The 20,928-nt window shown below is 38.2% G+C and overlaps 1 protein-coding gene across 3 annotated transcripts in view; it reads left to right on the forward strand.

The window, feature by feature from the left end:
* Positions 1 to 12,631, forward strand: part of LOC128690530 (putative defense protein 3) — a 38,239-nt gene extending 25,608 nt beyond the window's left edge. The window contains exons 2-5 of one of the 3 annotated variants that reach the window (XM_070089790.1): positions 3,426 to 3,628; positions 4,213 to 4,349; positions 8,354 to 8,442; positions 12,155 to 12,631. In XM_070089790.1, the coding sequence (XP_069945891.1) occupies positions 3,436 to 3,628; positions 4,213 to 4,349; positions 8,354 to 8,442; positions 12,155 to 12,212 (477 nt within the window). In that variant the 5' untranslated portion in view covers positions 3,426 to 3,435 and the 3' untranslated portion in view covers positions 12,213 to 12,631. Of the gene's footprint in view, positions 1 to 3,425; positions 3,629 to 4,212; positions 4,350 to 8,353; positions 8,443 to 11,344; positions 12,069 to 12,154 lie in introns of those variants that run through there. The other 2 variants (XM_053779212.2, XM_070089789.1) reach the window with 2 other exon arrangements.
* The last annotated feature ends 8,297 nt before the right edge of the window (positions 12,632 to 20,928 follow it).

Below are 20,928 nucleotides of genomic sequence, written 5' to 3' on the forward strand. Positions count from 1 at the left end.
GTAAAACTACCCCAAAACATCTTAGGTGCGTGTTTTGGCGCTTGTTGAATGTGTCCATGTCGAAGAGGTTCGCCTTTGCTCCGTCTCAATACCGCTGATCTGTACCTATGTACTTCAAAATGCCTCTCATCTGAAAATGTAACTTTTTTTCCATTTATCTGTCGTCCATCCCTTATGATCGAGTGCCCACTGCAGCTTTTTTTTCTTTACAGTACCAGTTAATAATTGTTTCTTTACGGCTTGCTGACGGTTCTACAAGCTTCTAGGAACCTTCTTCGAACAGTTGAAGAATCAACATTTACAACAGCTTCATGAAGCCAAATCTCTCTGTAGATCTTTGCTGGCTTTCTTGGGATCCTTTACACTATTTCTTATGATAGTCGTGATGTGCAGTCTTGCGTTTTCTTTCGCATCTTCCTTGACGAAGCGCTCCACAGTCACCAGTGTCGTCAGCTCTCTTCAGAAATCGACCAACAGTTGACTGTGCTAGGCTCAAATTTTCGGGATCTGACTGATACTCAAATCAGCATGTTTTCTATTAGCTCCAATACTTGTAATATCCTTCATGAATTTCAGCAGTAATCGTGAACGGGAGGGGAGAAATTGACAAAAACCACATTCATTCATGAAGCACACTTGTAGGAATAGCCTCACAGAACAACAGCTGTTGTAGAACTGACAAGACTCGCAGGGTAACACCACTGCTGGATGATTGCCAAATGTCGGTAGCAAACTCTTCTGAAAAGAAAAGAACCCAGCATACATTAAGTCAGAGACTAAAACATATTACGAGATAATCACAAAATTTATTCCTGTCCCAGCAGCACTGTGTGATCCCAGCGGGTTTATGGCTTGATTTTAATTATATTAATATTCCTGACCCAATTAATTTGGACACTACTGTAGGTGTTAGAGGTTTATCTGGAGAGGGTTTCGGGGGTCAACGCGCCCGCGGCCCGGTCTGATATCAAGCCTCATGGTGAATCAGGGTCTGATGAACCAGGCTTTTAATGCCGGCCGCACGTAAGCTGACGTACGAACCACAGCCCGGTTGGTCAGGTACTGACTTTAGTTGCCTGTCCAGTGCCTTCTTGAAGATAGCCAAGGGTCTATTGGTAATCCCCCTTATGTATGTTGAAGGCAATTGAACAGTCTTGGGCCCCAGAAACTTATTGTGTTGTCTCTCAGTGTACTCGTGGCGCCTCTGCTTTTCATCGGGGGAATGTTGCATCTCCTGCCGAGTCTTTTGCTTTCATATGGAGTGATTTTCGTGTGCAGGTTTGGTACCAATCCCTTCAGGACCTTCCAAGTGTATATTATCATGTATCTCTCTCGCCTGCGTTCGAGGGAATATAGATCAAGGACCTTCAACCGTTCCCAGTAGTTTAGGTGCCTTATCGCACTTATGTGTGCCGTGAAAGTTCTTTGTACACTCTCCAGGTGTGCAATGTCGCCAGCCTTGAAGGGGGCCGTTAGTGTATAGCAGTATTCCAGCCTAGAGAGCACATGCGATTTGAAGAGAATCATCATGGGCTTGGCGTCCCTAGTTTTGAAGGTTCTCATTATCCATCCTATCATTTTCCTAGCAGATGAGGTAGATACATTGTTGTCGTCTTTGAAGGTGAGATCCTCTGACATTATCACTCCCAGGTCCTTCACATTACTTTTCCGCTCTATTGTATGGTTAGAATTTGTGGTATACCCTAACACATTTTTAATTTCTTCAAGTTTTCCATATCTGAGTAGTTGAAATTTCTCCTCGTTGAACTTCATATTGTTTTGAGTGGCCCATTCGAAGATTTGGTTAATGTCCGCTTGGAGTCTCGCGGTGTCTTCGATGGAGGTCACTGCCATGGTGATCCGGGTTATATCCGCAAAGGAAGACACAGAGCTATGGCATACATCTCTGTCTATGTCAGAAATGAGGATGATTTATAGAATGGGAGCGAGTACTGTGCCTTGTGGAGCAGGCTTTTCACCGTGGTTGCCTGGGACTTCACTCTGTTTACTATTTCTCTTTGTGCTCTATTTGTCAGGAAGTTGTAGATCCATCTACCAACTTTTCCCGTTATTCCTTTATCCTGCATTTTGTGTGCTATTACACCATGGTCACACTTGTCGAAAGCTTTTGCAAAGTGTGTGTATACTACATCTGTATTTTGTTTATCCTCTACAGCATCCAGGACCTTGTCATAGTGGTCCAGTAGCTGGGACAGGCAGGAGCGACCTATTCTAAACCCGTGTTGCCCTGGGTTGTGTAATTGATGAGTATCTAGGTGGTTGGCTATCTTTCAAAGATTTTTATGACATAGTTTGTTAGTGCTATCGGTCTGTAGTTCTTTGCAATTGCTTTACTGCCACCTTTATGGGGTGGGGCTATGTCTGTTGTTTTTAGTGTGTATGGGATGACCCCTGTGTCCATGCTGAAGGCTCGCAATAGGGGCTTCTTGCAATTCTTGATGAACACGGAGTTCCACAAGTCTGGGCCTGGGGCAGAGTGCATGGGCATGTCATTAATTGCCTCTTCAAAGTCTTGTGGAGTTGGACTAATATCCGAGATGTTTGTGATGACCAAATTTTGGGTTTCGTTCATAAAGAATTCATTTGGATTGTCGACCCTTAGAGGTCAGACCAGTTACTGTGGGTACTACAAAATTGTGTTCAGTTTCCCTAGTACCATACTTGCTGCGGTTCCTAACTGCCAAAATCTGCAGTTAGATATTCTTGACACTGCTAGTGAGACATTTTATATACATGATTGAGCATCAGCTGCCTATCCAGTAGTTACAGCTGATCCTGGCCTACACGCTCTCTTGGATCCAGGTCCAGGATAAATCTCACCATAATTTGTAGTTTGTTTTTCAGTTTTTTTTTTCTTTTTAGAACAGAGTACTATGAAGAACAAGAATAATTTACATGACATACATAAGAGGTAGACTTCGGGTCCTGCGAGGCTCAGTAGGTAAGCATTGTGCCTCTCTGCTGAGGAACTTTAACCTGACATTTATTTAAAATAAATATTGGTCCATCAATTCTCCTGACTCTCTGGGATCAAAGGATATACCATTGTAATGTTCCTCGATACACAGTACATTAAAAGTATTTACGCTTGTCAGCGTAAATACTTTTTTACATAGCATGGTAAAAGTAGTAAAAAAATCGTAATTACACAAACACGGGACCAGGAGATAGAGCTTGACCCCCGCAAATACAGGTGAGCAGGGGATCAGGTTTAATGTCGGTAACAGATACTGGTGTGTAGCACAGACTTTTTTGTGCTCGCTGTAAATCTACACGATATACTAACACCTGTGTGTCCTCAAGACTATGTAAGTTCATTCAGGTTCATATAAATACAGTTATATTGTAAAATTTTAAATTTGTTATAACTAAATAAAAACTTACAGAACTCTTTTGTGATACAGGAGCAGGAAGATGGATTGGGTGGCAGTGTGGGTGGCAGGTGTGTGGGCGGCAGTGGTGATGGTGGGTGATGGAGAGGCTTTCAGTAGTGTGAGTGTAGCTGTGGTGTGTGACTCCATGCAGCCAGGACACCTGTCTCTGGGCGCCCAGACCGACCCGTCTCCATACCACATTCACATCACTTCCAAGGATGACTATTACTACGGTGAGATACTGTGTGTTTGAACACCAAGGCTTCTTTTTTTTACGAAAGACTAAGGTTGTTAGAAAGCATAAATATCTATTAGTTATTTTTATTATATTCACGATGAAGCAGCACACGAGTCATATGCATAGTATAAGTGGCTTTGGCATGCTGCTCTTATCTGTATTTTTTTGTACCTCTGTATGTATGCTCAAATTGTTAATAAAATAAATAAATAAATAAATACATCACCTCAGATGTTTTACCTTGACGGATCTTCTACATCAAAACAAAACAAAAAAATTAGTATCTTAGTGATACAATGTGTTTTATTTCTTACACTGTTAGTATTAACATTGTTATTGCTCTGAGTGGCCCTCATAGGTTTCAACATTTTTCACGAATATTACTGCTTATGATGATATTGATTTTGTTACAAACATTACCTTCCCGTACCGCAAGAGAGGAAATTATTCAATCATATAAATTAATTAATTTTACATCACTTATCTTAGCAAGGTTTGGCTAGAAAATTGTGTAAGTTTTTGATTAATGGGAAAAGACGGATCTGAAATCGAGTCCTGATGATTTTTCTTGCTCCTCAGTGACGGTTTTTGGAGAGAAAAACCGGGAATTTAAGGGCTTCATGCTACAAGCCAGGGACAGTAAGGGCCAGCGTGTGGGTCGCTTTATCAAGGTACAGAAGCCAGGCAGGATCACAGACTGTTCTTCCCACGACGGCGTGAGTATAACCCTATCACAGTTTCTTTACTCGTGACTCATTCTAATTAAAATTACTTTTATTTTTTTCTGATCATTGTTTACTTAACAATTTTTTTGGTGTATATAAAATACAATCTTTAGTTTTTACATTTTGCAAAAAAATTTAATAGGAGAAGCCCATATTATAAACAGTTTAAGACAAATTCTAAATAAAGAAAATATTAATTTTAATCACATCGGCCGTCTCCCACCAAGGTAGGGAGACGGTCCATGTGATTAACAGGAAACGTATTCACTATCATTCATTCAATAACTATTTTGCCAGAAGTGTGCAGACATCACAGTTCAAATGGCTTCAAACTGTAACATCCCCTTTCCCTCACGTCCGCAACTCAAGTTCGGCTAACCATGTTCCCTAAATGCCTTCATAAATGTTACCTTGCTCACACACCAACAGCACGTCAACCCATAAAACTACTTTTTCCACCTGTCATCTAACACACAAGCATGCTGGATGCTTAATCCCTTGACACTCAAAACCTCCTCTAGCTCCTCACTCCAACCTTTCTTTTAGCTCTTAGTTATGATTATAATCCAACCTTTCTTTGGATGACTCCTACCCCTCCTGCCTTCCACTCCAAATTTATACATCCTCTTGATCATCCTGTTCTGCTCTAGCCTCGCCAGATATCCACTCTCTCCTCTACCATTTTAATTATACCTTTTATAACTCCACAATATCTTATTTTTAAGCTTCAAATTCTCTCCTCAAGTATTCATATAACACTTTGCTTTCAAACACGACATCTCCACTGCCTCTACCCTCCTCGTTGAATGCTTCAAGACCATGCCTCACACCCACACAAAGTTTTGGTTCTACTATACTCTGGTACATTCTCCCTTTTGTTTTCACAGAAAAACTTCTTTATTTCCACAGTTATTTCAATACTCCATCCACATTTTGCCCCCTCATCTTTCACTGACCCATCTGCCAACATGTCTACTTCCAAAAATACTAATAAATTTACTTCCTCCATACTCACTCCCTCCAGTCTGATATCGAATCTTTCATTACCTTGGCCTTTTCTTACCCTCATCATCCTGCTCTTTTCCATATTAACTGTTAAATCCCTTCTTTTACACATCCTCCAACACTCCTTTCCCCATCGTCTGCAGCTTCTCTTTAAAATCTTCTAAAAGAATTCTCATTGGCAAAAAAAACAAAAACAAATGTGACAGCTCCTATTTCGTATCAAATTCCTTATGTTAAACACTTCGCTGTCTAACAACTATTTTTAATTTTACTGGAAAATGTTCCCCTTATCCTACATACCCTAACCTGAGCCTTACTCTGCGTAAAAACTCATTACTTACTCTTAGTATCCTATCATCTGTTTCCTACATTTGTAACATCTGCCACATTGATCTCTTAGACACTATTATATACCCTTTCTAAATCCAGAAATGTGACGAGAATTCCTTACCTTTATCATGGCACTGTTCACTTATATGCTTCAATGTAAATGTTTCATCTTCATATACTTACCTTTCCCAAATTCTCCTCCTCATGCCTCAGCAATCCTGCTGCACCCGGTATACTCACCGTTTCCATATAATTCTTACACTCTTCCGTATCCCCTTTTTCTTATTCAAAGGAGCTGTGCATATTCTCTGCTAATTGTTAGGCATATTCCCTTCTTTAATGCATATATTGAACAAATAAACCAACTACTTCTAAATTATATCTCCACCAGCTTTTAACATTCCATTATAAACCCATCTATTTCACCTGTTTTACCCCATTTTATTCTACCCACTGTCTCATTCACTGACTCCACATCCACCTCTGGCTTTTACTTACTCGTACGATTATTATTATTATCAAAAGGAAGCGCTAAACCTACCAGGGTCACTTACTCGTACGAGATGTTAATCATCCTTGCACAGTGTATGAAATTTCCGCCTCCTGTCATCAGCGTCGAGCAGCTTCTCAACAAACATAACATCTCCATCTTTAAAATGCTTTAATCTTCCCGTATATTCTTTATTCTATATAAAATTTGCTAATAAAGCTTCATCTTTTTTCTCATTCAGTGCCGGATTTAGGTGGTGGGGGCCCTGTGCCCAGTTTGGTGGGGGCCCCTTGCATTAAAAAGGTATAACTCTAATGGTTAGAAGACTTATAAGTTTCTCCTTAGAAAACTTTCGCCACTCTCAATATACGTACCATCCTCTTAAGATGAAGAAATGAAACAATAAATTGGATTAGTAGTGTATTTTAGCGGCCTCTCGGTTCATTTGCAAGTGTAACTCAAAAATAATCTACAGACTTATGTGGAGTTATCTCCAATCAGATAAAATATTATAAGGCAGGTACATTCCGTGCTTTTCTGATAGAAGTCTCAGATGACTCCATCAAAATCCAGCGAATGCAGGATGTCATATTCTATGCTCATGACCGTCAGGTTCACAAGCCGCCCTTGCTTCATGCTCGCTCGTGGCCGGTTCTCACTACCACACTGTTGTTCACATACTGGCCACGATCAAGCATTCATACTGCAGTGCCCTACACACCCAGGATGATGATGTGCTGTGAGTTATCCTCACGTCATGCAGCTGACGGCGCGCTTGCACCGATGATGTAACACCAGCGATCAGATGACTCAACATGACAATCCCACAATAATTCAAACTCTTGCATACATTTTCTCTTTTTGCGATCTATTCAATTCTCAGTGTAATGTGTCATAATATTTTTCGTCATTTGGTGGGGGGCCCTTCTGGTGGGGGCCCAGGGCCCCTTTCCTAAATCTGGCCCTGCTCTCATTGACTCTCCTTTTGCACTCCCTCTCCACTCGTTAAGCCTCTTTTTTCTCTCCATATATATTTTCCTTTAGTATATTTTTTTACATAGTAAAAAGCACTCCCTATGATAACTACTCAATGCCCTCTACTTTATTCCACCAATCATTCCTCTCTTCTTTCCCAAGCACCGACCCTTCTATAATCACAAATTTGCTGCACACTAACACTGCATTCTTATATCTACCCCATGTGTTTTTGATCTCTCCCTGTACTCACTGTAGTCCATCTTCCGGCCAATACCTGCTTACATTTTTCTGTTTCCTTATTTAGTTCATTCAGTTTCACCTCTCATATCCAAAGATGCCATTCTCATTTTACTCCATCTGCCTCTTTCTTTTACTGTAACTTTCTCTTAATAATGATTTGAAATGTCAGTTACTCGTCTATAAATATGCATGTACAGTAGTCTACCCATCAACCATTTATCTAATAAAATTTTTATACATTTGTTTAACACCCCTCAAAATTTCTCCTCTACACTTCTTTTTTCTCCAGATACATAAAAATTTACTATTTATTATGTGTACATACATGCACAAGTGCCTCTGTGTAGTTTATAGTGGATATTGTAATTAAATATTTGTCGATGTGTGTACACCTGGAGAGTAAATATCTTAGTTTATGTATATGTACTTTTAATCCCTATATGCCTATATCTGGTATTAGAGTATTTTAGGTTGGTAAACAGGTGACATGCAGTCTTCATGATTCTTGTGTGTCGATAGGCTTTAAGTCAAGGCACAGCAATGAGCAGATTATCACTACGACTACAGATTAATAGCTAAGGAAATTATAATTACAATTTGATAATTAACAGAGTAACAGTAGCTTCATTCTTAATCTATAATAATATAAAATTGACCAAGGGACATAGAACTGTTAATGCTTAACTAGGAGGGTCATTATCTGACGAACATTCGCATCTCACGAGACAGTTTCAGTTTTCTTAACGAATAAAATACCTTTACCTCTCTATAAATAGCATTTAGCTAAATTTTAAGTTTTATGAAGTGAAAAAAATTATGGTGCAAAACGAACTTCTACTGGAACAATGTTTCACACTTCGTAGAGTTTTTATCAGGTCAAGCTTCTGTAGGAACAGGTCTTTTCTGTACTCTTGCTTATTTGAATACAAAATTACTTACGGTGTGTTTTCAGGGTGCGGTGCAACACAAGAACAGTGACCCCAAGACACAAGTGACAGCTAGCTGGGTTCCTGAGGACTTCAAAGGCCAGGTGCAATTCAGGTAATATATTCAAAATTGCTAAGGAGGAGTTGGTGAGGCGGGTTGAGTATTCAGAAAGGGTGGAACAGAATACAGTGACTGTCAAGTGTATTTCAGTCTGGGGTGGAAAAGAGGGTTAGGGATCATCCCAGCAAGAGTTGGTGGGAGTGGAAAAAAAAAGGTTTGTGTGAGTTAGATCGAGTTGAGGGAGACAAGTGAATTTTATGACTTCTCATGCTATTAGAGTGTAAGCATGGTAATATGAAGGTAATTAATCAGGAAAACTATTTAGTTTTACTAGAGTTCTCGAGGTAGGAAGCACAATGCCTGCACTCCGAGGAGGAGTGACGATGTTGCAGTTCGGAGGGTTGTATGAATTGTGATGCCAACATAATTCTGGCAAGACAGCGATTGAATGAATGATATAAGCATTTATTTACGGTGACTCAAAAATAAAAGGATTCTGTCGCATTCTTTCGTTCTCAAATGTAGAATTTCTGCTCACTTGTTTCAAAATTTTAAGATTAGAGTTAGTGAACACAGGGGATTAGCACACAGGAGACTTACTGATCTGGCCAAGGCACCTCACTCAACTACCAAAATTTATTCTGACTCACAATTAAGCACTGGATACAAGTGGCAGGGGTAAAGGAGATTTGTGTTAGAGGGGCTTGGACTTCCTGCAAAAATGCGTTGAGCGTGTTAGATAGGAGCGAATGGAGGCAAATGGGTTTTGGGACTTGACGTGCTGTTGGAGTATGCACAAGGTAACATGAAGGGATTCAGTGAAACTGGCAGGCCGGGTTTGAGTCCTGGAGGTGGGAAGGAGAGTGCCTGCACTCTGAAGGAGGGGTGTTAATGTTGCAGGTTTATAACTGTAGCGTAAGCACGCCTCTGGCAAGACAGTGTTGGAGTGAATGATGGTGAAAGTTTTTCTTTTTCGAGCCACCTTGCTCCTTGGTGGGAGACGGCCGATGTGTTAATATATATATATATATATATATATATATATATATATATATATATATATATATATATATATATATATATATGTATGTATGTATGTATGTATGTATATAGTTTAAAATATACTATACCAATAAAGGGGTAACCCCAAACAGTTGTCAGCCCAGATAACATCCCGTCTAAGTTCCTAAAAGATGGTGCCTCTGAATTGCCAGTCCCCATTGCTCACATAATAAATTTGTCCATCACCACTAACACTGTACCAGAGGGGTTCAAGGAGGCCAGAGTTACTCCTATCTTTAAGAAAAAATAGTAGGTCTGATGTCAGCAACTATAGCCCTGTTAGTATACTCAGTATAATATCCAAAATTCTAGAGAGGGCGGTGTACTGTCTAGTTAATATCTTAATGATAACATTGTTCAGTTACCAATCATGCTTTAGGAGATCTTATTCAACCGACACATCCCTAATTAATCTGATGGATTACATACGAAATGAAATGTCGATAGGGTCAACCACAATATATTATGTAAGAAACTTCAATGGTTCCGTAGATTGGTTTAAGTCCTATCTTAACAACAGAAAACAAATTGTCAAAATCAACAAAACAGAATCAGAACCCCTGCCGATAGCATGTGGAGTATTCTGGTTTCCTTATTGCTTCTATGTTATGTAAACGACTTGCCCATCAGTGTCAAGTGCAAACTCCTACTATTTGCGGATGACAGTGCTCTGTTAGTGTCGGGTAAAGACCCACAAGATATGGCTTATGTAAAAGACACTGGAACTGGAGTCCTGCAGCAAATGGTTACTAGACAAACTATCGTTACACATCGGGAAAACAGAAGCCATACTCTTTGGCACGAAACAAACTGAGAAGGGTAAATAATTTTAATGTCCGGTGTAATGGGGAACCCATCACTTCAGTTTCCTCAGTAAAATATCTGGAAATCCCGTAGTTGTACGTACCTCCTCCCATGGGAGACTTAGGTCTCGGGATACTCCCCAGATAGGGAGCCAAGGCCGGGTCACCACTACTTGGAAAAGACCCGGGCCGGGAGAATACCGGCGAATAAGAAAAAAAATGCATGTCAGGAAAATTGATAGGAAACAGCGTAGTAAAGAAAGCGAATACCAGACTGAAGTTCCTTTATAGACAAGCACAGTGTCTACCTACTGAGGCTCGCAGGACCTTATGTCTAGCCCTTATACAATGTTACATGGACTACGCTTGCTCTTCATGGTACTCTACCTTGATAAAAAACTGTAAGATAGACTGCAAATCACCCAGAACAAAATAGTAAGATTCATACTGAACCTGGGTCCAAGAGAACATGTAGGCCAGGATGAATTACAATAATTGGATATGTTGAATGTTGAAGACAGAATAAAACAACTGAAGTTAAATCAAGTTTATAAAATTGCTCACAAACAGTGTCCAGAATATCTTGCTGCCAATTTTGTCAAGGCTGAGAACCAAAGCAACCATAGTACTAGGGGGAGAGAGAACACAACTTTGTAGTACCCACAGTCAGTGGCCAGGCTTCAAACATGTTTTATTGTACAGTAATAAAGGAATGGAACAGACTGCCCGCACATGTCAAAGCCAGTCATAGCATGAACCAGTTCAAGAAGAGAATCAAAAGGTACCTAATGAAGGTAGCGACAGAAAGAGAGGAGAATGAGTTTTTTTTTTTAGCTAACATACATGTAAATATAAATAACTCATTTTAGCTTATTCCTAGTATATCTCCTTTATAGTATGATAATAAGATACTATCTTCTTTATAGTATAATAATAAGGTATTAAAAGGACCCCAATGGAAATAAGTCACTCTGACTTTTTTGGGTTATCCTAGGTTCTTTACACATTGCTACTATGTATGATAATCTATGTAACTGTATTTATGTATACCTGAATAAACTTACTTATAGTGACATATTTGATGTTGTCAGGGCGACTGTAGTAGAGTCCTACACGACTTACTGGGTGAACCTGCTGTCTCAGCCACTCACCGTCTAGCAACATGGATGAGCCTACCGTCTGAAATACTCACCGTCTGAATATCTTAATGGACCGTGTAGCCACTAGGATGGATGTCCTCTATGACCCTCGTCATCATTTAATATGGCGAGGATGGCACCTATACAGCCCAGTAGCATTCAGGCTTCCTCTACGTTAGACACACCAGTATTGAAAGTTTGAAGCTGATCAGAAGTAGCATTGTTAAGTTATCGAATGACAAATTCAAAGGAAAAAAAATCCGATAATCTCTATAGGTATCTTTCCAGGGGTACCTAATTTACAGATTATATTATTTGATGTTAAAGGTGTACTTAGTTAATACTTGTTATTTGTGTCACATATACTAATAATTATTTTTTTACCGTTGTTGTCGAAATGTTTTATCAAGTTTTGGCATAAAAATTATACGTAATGCTCACTTATATTACGTCACTGCAGTACAGCAACACAGTACTGTACATCTACACTTCGCTTACTTCGTCTTCGATCAACGTTGATGTCTCCAAGATTCTAGCTCATCTTTGTATCCGACATGAAGCCTACAGTGCAAGGCAAAGTGTTTCATTAATAAAGATTCCTAGTGTTGCAAATGTGTCTTTCTTATGAACTTGTCCGTATTGTATACCATTTATTACACGATCCTTGTCTAACACTGCAAAATAATGGTAACTCGGTGCAAGGAATGCCTTCAGCAACTCTTCTGTTAACAAATGTTTAACATGACCTATTCCTACTTGTAGGTCCAGCTCACCTGTGACCTCATCTCCAAGCTGCTACGCCTCATCTTCACGTAAATAAGTACATCAAACTACATCTAAACTTCGTCTACTTCGTCTTCCATCATTGCCGATGTCTCCAGGATTCTGATTCATCTCTGTATTCGACTGATGAAGCCTGCAGTGCAGGCGAAACTTTTCGTCAATAAAGATTTCTAATATTGTACAGTATTGTGCAGCATATATGACACAATTTGTATCTTACAAACTATTTACTACGCGAGGGTCATTAAAGCATCATGTAACCTGTTCACTGCCAGTCAACAGTACTTAATCCCTAAAGTAGGGATTAAAGTGAACCGCTTATGTACATACACTGAGGGACATGTTCATAAGAACAAAAGAAAGAACTGCAACAGGCTTACTGGCCATGCTAGGCAGCTCCAATTCACACCAACCCACACCCAATCATGTACCAGTCCAACCTATTTAAAGCTACTCAAAGTTCTTGCTTCGATACACCTAATGATATATATATATATATATATATATATATATATATATATATATATATATATATATATATATATATATATATATATATATATATATATATATATATATATATATATATATATATATATATGCAAAACAACCACTCTGAAAGAATAGAGAAATTCCAAGCGCTTTCGTGACTACTCACATTATCAAGGAACTATGAAAGTAAAGCATCCAAGGAAGCTATATAAGGGGTCTGGCCAACACCTCACTATCAGATCCCACAACGGTTAAACACCTGACGCGCGCCGGCCCAACTGGACAGGTCCTTTGCACAACTCACCAACAAACTATTCTACCCAAGAAAATTTAAAAATTATTATTTGTCCAGTGGAAGTCAAACAATTTACTTCCACTAATCCATCTTTACCTTACATGTATGGACTAATTAAAACACACAAACCAGGGAATCCAGTCAGACCAATTATTAGCTCCATAGGGTCAGTTTCATATAAACTATCCAAATGGCTTGTTGATATTTTGAGCCCATTGTTGGCAAAATTTCTAACTTTAATGTTAAAAACAACATAGACTTGGTTGATAAATTAAGCTCCTTGACTGACTTAAATGATTTTAACATGGTTAGTTTTGATGTTACTTCCTTGTTTACGAAAGTTCCTGTTGATGATTTATTAAGTTTCTTATCTGAAGAACTCGTTAACTATGATTTACCATTTCCAGTTCCTACTATCATTAAACTTATTAAACTTTGCATTGTTGATGCAAAATTTGTATTTAATGATAAGTTTTACACTCAGAAGTTTGGTATGGCAATTGGAAATCCTCTTTCACCTGTTCTTAGTAACCTATACATGGAATTTTTTGAAACAAGGTTGCTTAACACAGTCCTCCCTAATAGAGCTAAATGGTTCAGATATGTTGATGATATTTTGTGTCTTATGCCCAAAAATGTAGATATACACCATTTCCTTGGAAAATTAAATAATTTAGCCCATTCTATAAACTTTACTGTTGAGTTTGAAGAAAATAACTCATTGCCTTTTCTAGATGTTTTAATTATTAAGGGTAATAATAAATTCAAATTTAAAATTTACAGAAAACCTACAAATAACTGTTCCTATGTCCACTATTATTCCTCGCATCAAGATAGAGTCAAACTGTCTGTTTTCTCATCAATGTTTTTGAGAGCTTTACGAATTTGTAGTCCTGAGTTCATAGATGAGGAAATATCCAAAATTTATGAAATAGGTAATGATTTAAAATACCCAAGAAATGTAATTGATAAATCTTTTAAAGTTGCTAGAAATACTTTTTACAATCCAAAAAGGGACAACCAGCCTTATTCAACTAAAAATATGTTGGTTCTCCCTTACCATGAAAACTTGGTTGATATGCCTTCTCTTCTTAAGACTTTTAATATTAAAGTTGTATTCAAAAATCTTGATACAGTAAAAAAAACTTTTGATAAAGAATTCCCCCCAAAATGCTGATGGATGTGTCTATAAGATTCCTTGTAAAATTTGCGATAAAGTTTATTACGGTCAAACTGGTAAAAATCTCGAACTAAGATTAAAACAACATAAATATAGCATTAGAACTGGACAAGATTCCAATGCTCTATTTATTCATGTAAGAGATTTTAACCATCCAATTGATTTTCAAAAAGTTGAGAAAGTAGTATCAAGCAAGTCCATGGTCGACAGGAATATAATTGAATCTTGTTTCATAAAAAGCAGTTTTGACAATAATATGAATATTTCCTTTGGTTTATATAAATTAGATCCATTTATAATTAATAGAATTTGGGAAGAATTTAATAATACACTGGACAAATAATAATTTTTAAATTTTCTTGGGTAGAATAGTTTGTTGGTGAGTTGTGCAAAGGACCTGTCCAGTTGGGCCGGCGCGCGTCAGGTGTTTAACCGTTGTGGGATCTGATAGTGAGGTGTTGGCCAGACCCCTTATATAGCTTCCTTGGATGCTTTACTTTCATAGTTCCTTGATAATGTGAGCAGTCACGAAAGCGCTTGGAATTTCTCTATTCTTTCAGAGTGGTTGTTTTGCATATTCTGAAATCACCTGTTTACTGTGATCTTATTGCATATATATATATATATATATATATATATATATATATATATATATATATATATATATATATATATATATATATATATATATATATATATATATATATATATATGTGTGTGTGTGTGTGTTGTGCCGAATATGCAAAACTGGTCAATTAGCAAGAACTCATTTAAAATTAAGCCCTTTCCAAAATTTTCTCTTATACATTTAAAGATATATTTTTTTCATTAATGTTAATGTAATTTTTTTTAATTTTGCACCAAAAGAAACTTAGAAAACTTACCTAACCTTGTTATAACAAGAGCAATTTATTTTAGCCTAACCCAACTAAATATATTTTAGATTTCCTTACAGTAATTTAATACTAAACAAACACAATGAAATATATTTATTTCGTTACGTCCAGAATGATTTTGGCGAAATTATTGCATACACAAATTTTCGCTTGTCCTATATGGCAAGATGAGCGTTGCTATTTAAGCCAAGATCGCAAGTTCTGCCTATTCGGCACGACATATATATATATATATATGTATATATATGTGTATATATATATATATATATATATATATATATATATATATATATATATATATATATATATATATATATACATATATATATATATATATATATATATATATATATATATATATATATATATATATATATATATATATAGGTAGTAGGTTGGTAGACAACAACCACCCAGGGAGGTACTACCGTCCTGCCAAGTGAGTGTAAAACGAAAGCCTGTAATTGTTTTACATGATGGTAGGATTGCTGGCGTCTTTTGTCTGTCTCATAAATATGCAAGATTAAAGGCATGTCTTGCTACTTCTACTTACACTTAGGTCACACTACACATACATGTACACGTTTATTTATATACACTCATCTGAGTTTTCTTTGATTTTATCTTAATAGTTCTTGGTCTTATTATTTTTCCTTTTATATCCATGGGGAAGTGGAAGAAGAATCTTTCCTCCGTAAGCCATGCGTGTTATAAAAGTCAACTAAAATGCCGGGAACAATGGGCTAGTAACCCCCTTTTCCTGTAAAGATTACTAAAAAGAATAAGAAGAAGAAAATTGTCAAAGTGGGAAGTCTGAATGTGCATGGATGTTGTGCAAATGATAAGAAAGAGATGATTGTGGATGTTATGAATGAGAAGAAACTGGATGTCCTGGCTTTAAGTGAAACAAAGCTGAAGGGGGTGGGAGAGTTTCAATGGAGATGAATAAATGGGATTAGGTCAGGGGTTTCAAATAGAGTTAGAGCTAAAGAAGGAGTAGCAATAATGTTGAAGGATAAGCTATGGCAGGAAAAGAGGGACTACAAATGTATAAATTCAAAGATTATGTGGAGTAAAATAAAGATTGGATGTGAAAAGTGGGTTATAGTAAGCGTGTATGCACCTGGAGAAGAGAGAAGTGTAGAGGAGAGAGAGAGATTCTGGGAAATGTTGAGTGAATGCGTGGGGAGTTTTGAATCAAGTGTGAGAGTAATGGTGGTTGGGGATTTCAATGTTAAAGTGGGTAAAAATGTTGTGGAGGGAGTAGTAGGTAAATCTGGGGTGCCAGGGATAAATGTAAATGGGGAGCCTTTAATTGAGCTATGTGTAGAAAGAAATTTGGTAATAAGTAATACATATTTTATGAAAAAAAGGATAAATAAATATACAAGGTATGATGTAGCACATAATGAAAGTAGTTTGTTAGATTATGTATTGGTGGATAAAAGGTTGATGGGTAGGCTCCAGGATGTACATGTTTATAGAGGGGCAACTGATATATCGGATCATTATTTAGTTGTAGCTACAGTTAGAGTAAGAGGAAGATGGGAAAAGAGGAAGGTGGCAACAACAAGTAAGAGGGAGGTGAAAGTGTATAAACTAAGGGAGGAGGAAGTTCGGGCGAGATATAAGCGATTATTGGCAGAAAGGTGGGCTAGTTCAAAGATGAGTAGTGGGGGGGTTGAAGAGGGTTGGAATAGTTTTAAAAATGCAGTATTAGAATGTGGGGCAAAAGTTTGTGGTTATAGGAGGGTGGGGGCAGGAGGAAAGAGGAGTGATTGGTGGAATGATGAAGTAAAAGGTGTGATAAAAGAGAAAAAGGAAGCTTACGAGAGGTTTTTACAAAGCAGAAGTGTTATAAGAAGAGCAGAGTATATGGAGAGTAAAAGAAAGGTGAAGAGAGTGGTGAGAGAGTGCAAAAGGAGAGCAGATGAAAGAGTGGGAGAGGCACTGTCAAGAAATTTTAATGAAAATAAGAAAAAAATTTGGAGTGAGTTAAACAAGTTAAGAAAGCCTAGGGAAAGTATGGATTTGTCAGTTAAAAACAGAGTAGGGGAGTTAGTAGATGGGGAGAGGGAGGTACTAGGTAGATGGCGAGAATATTTTGAGGAACTTTTAAATGTTGAGGAAGAAAGGGAGGCGGTAATTTCACGCACTGGCCAGGGAGGTATACCATCTTTTAGGAGTGAAGAAGAGCAGAATGTAAGTGTGGTGGAGGTACGTGAGGCATTACGTAGAATGAAAGGGGGTAAAGCAGCTGGAACTGATGGGATCATGACAGAAATGTTAAAAGCAGGGGGGGGATATAGTGTTGGAGTGGTTGGTACTTTTGTTTAATAAATGTATGAAAGAGGGGAAGGTACCTAAGGATTGGCGGAGAGCATGTATAGTCCCTTTATATAAAGAGAAAGGGGACAAAAGAGATTGTAAAAATTATAGATGAATAAGTTTACTGAGTATACCAGGAAAAGTATACGGTAGGGTTATAATTGAAAGAATTAGAGGTAAGACAGAATGTAGGATTGCGGATGAGCAGGGAGGCTTCAGAGTGGGTAGGGGATGTGTAGATCAAGTGTTTACATTGAAGCATATATGTGAACAGTATTTAGATAAAGGTAGGGAAGTTTTTATTGCATTTATGGATTTAGAAAAGGCATATGATAGAGTGGATAGAGGAGCAATGTGGGAGATGTTGGTAAGTTGTGGTAAGGTTGTAAGTTACTAAATGCTGTAAATGGCTGTTGACTTGGTCAGTGGGGTTTTTAGTGAGCGGTTCATACATTTCATTATCACTCAGTAAATGGTTCATTTTCTCTAAATATTCAGTTTTGTCCAAAATAACGGCTACCTTAGATTTATCACCTCTTGAGAGGTGCAGAGTCTGATCATTAAAAGCTTACATAGAGCTCAATAATGATCAGACTCTGCACCTCTCAAGAGGTGAACATGAACCATTTATTGAGTGATAATGAAACATATGAACCGCTCACTAAAATCCCAAATGACCAAGTCAACAGCCATTTCAATAAACACCTTAAAACGTTATTGAACGGGAATGATGAATTAATTAAATATCTGTCGGCTAGGTCAGCAACTCTACCATATCTATATGGGATAAAGACTCTCCCACCTGCTCACAGGCGTTGTAAATATTGTGAACCATATCCGAGGGAGCGCAACGAGTTCAAGGATTTTTAAAGTGCTTTATGAAGAAATGGGTGCCGACTTCTCTGTTCTCCTGTCACACAGAGGTACGTTGGCTCTCACGTGGCTCTCGCGTTCTACAGCTTCGAGTGGAAATAATGCTGTTGGAACGAGGTCGAACGGCGAAGGAGAATCTTCTTCATGAAAAGATGCAGGATGACTGTTTTGTAACAAAGGTTGTCTGCTTGGCAGATTTCTTCTTTGAAGTGAATTCCCTGAAAATTTCACTCCAAGGAAACCTTACAATGTTGCATACAGCTCGTGACAAAGTGGCAGCGTTCAAGTGTAAGATTCAGCTTTACCAGAAAAGAGTTGAGGACGGTGACAACTTTTTTCACTCAGATGACGACTCTCCTGGATTCTATGCCAGATGCTGAATGCAGTTTCCGCGAGAAGATCTCAGCTCATCTTTTGGCAGTGAATGACGCCATCGAAAGTTACTTTCCAGGACTGGATGCCCGCTGTACTGATCCGTGGATCTACAGACCCTTTTTCAGTCAAGGACAGTGTCATCATTGATACTGACGTTGCTGATAAGGTAGAATTTCTTCAAATTCGTGAGGATCCTCAGCTGAAAGCCGACTTTATAGAACACGGGCTCCCGACATTTTGGGCAAAAGTGTAAGACGACTGTCCTATTCTTTCGATGCGTACACTGACCATGCTGATCCAGTCCCCGTCAACCTATCACTGTGAGGCTGGATTCTCAGCAATGGTAACAATGAAAACGAAGGCACGCAACAGGCTTGTGATCTATGCTGACATGAGGTGTTGCCTATCGAGCACTGCTCCTCGCTTTGATAGACTTGGGGCTGCAAAACAATTTCAACCTCCCACTGAGTGAATGAGAGGTAGGTTTTGTATGATATTCAATAGTTCTGTGGAATGTGCAATGTTCTGGCATTTGTAGAGGCTATGTGGATTTTTTCAAGGTTTTTGTTCTGTGGGATTTTCAATAAACCATAGACTTCCTATCATTTTGTTTTATCTTACCTTTTCACAAAGTTAACCATTTCAACATTTATTATAGGGTATCGGTGGGTCATAGGACGAAAAAGTCTCGGTGGGTCATCGGACGAAAAAGTTTAAGAACCATTGGCCTAGGGGAACGAATTGATTTGACAGTTAAAAACAGAATAGCGGAGTTAGTAGATGGGGAGTTGGAAGTATAGGGAAGATGGTGGGAATATTTTGAGGAACCGTAAAATGTTGATGAAGAGAGGGAGGCAGTAATTTCATGCATTGGCCAGAGAGGTATAACATCATTTAGGAGTGAAGAGCCGGATGTGAGTGTGGGGCAGGTGCGTGAGGCATTAGGTAGAATGAAAGGGAGTAAAGTAGCTGGAACTGATAGGGTCATGACAGAAATGTTAAAAGCAGGGGGTGATATAGTTCTGGAGTAAATGGTATTTTTGTTCAATAAATGTATAAAAGAGAAGAAGGTATCTATGGACTGGCAGAGAATGTGTATAGTTCCTTTATATAAAGGGAAGGGGGACAAAGGTTGTAAAAAATATAGGGGAATAAGTTTACTGAGTATACCAGATAAAGTGTATGGTAGGATTATTATTGAAAGAATTAGAAGTAAGACAAAGAGCAGGACTGCAGATGAACAAGGAGGTTTTAAAATAGGTAGGGGGATATATAGACCAAGTATTTACATTGAAGCATATAAGTTAACAATATTCAGATAAAGGTAGGGAAGTTTTCATTGCATTTATGAATTTAATTTAAAAAAGGCATATGATAGGGTGAATTGGGGAGCAGTGTACAAAGTGCTCCAAGTGTATGGAAAAGGCAGTAAGTTACTAAATGCGGTAAAGAGTTAGAGTGTGTAGGAGAGAGGGAGATTAGTTTCTAGTAAAAGTAGACCTTAGACAAGGTTGTGTAATGTCACCATGGTTGTTTAACTTATTTATAGATGGGGTTGTAAAAGAAGTAAATTTTAGGGTGTTGGGAAGAGGGGTGGGATTAAATTATGGGGAATCAAATACAAAATGGGAGTTGACACAGTTACTTTTTACTGATGATACTGTGCCTATGGGAGGTTCTAAAAAGAAGTTGCAAAGGTTAGTGGACGAGTTTGGGAGAGTGTGTAAAGGAAGAAAGTTGAAATTTGAGCATAGATAAGAGTAAGGTGATGAAGGTAACAAACGTGTTAGATAAAGAAAATTTGGATATTACATTGGAGGGGGGAGTATGGAAGAAGTGAATGTGTTCAGATATTTGAGAGTTGACTTGTCAGTGGATGGGTTTATGAAGGGCGAGGTTAACCATAGAACTGATACAGAAAAAAAGGTGAGTGGTGCATTGAGGTATCTGTGAAGACCAAAAAACATTATCCATAGAGGCAAACAAGGGAATGTACGAGAGTATAGTGGTACCAACACTCTTATATGTGTCTGAAGCATGGGTTGCAAATACTGCAGAAAGAAGGAGACTGGGTGCAGTGCAGATGTTGTGTCTAAGGGCAATGCGTGGTGTAAACATTATGCTGAGAATTCATAGTGTGGACATTAGGAGGAGGTGTGGAGTTACTAAAAGTATTATTCAGAGGATTGAAGAGAGGCTGTTGAGGTGGTTTGGTCATTTAGAGAGAAAGGAACTTAGATGGTGTATAAATCTGTAGTGGAGGGGAGGAGGGGTAGGAGTCGCCCTAGGAAAGGATGGAGGGAGTAAAAGAGGT

This window comes from Cherax quadricarinatus, chromosome 29, assembly GCF_038502225.1.
Source record: "Cherax quadricarinatus isolate ZL_2023a chromosome 29, ASM3850222v1, whole genome shotgun sequence".
Taxonomy (NCBI): domain Eukaryota; kingdom Metazoa; phylum Arthropoda; class Malacostraca; order Decapoda; family Parastacidae; genus Cherax; species Cherax quadricarinatus.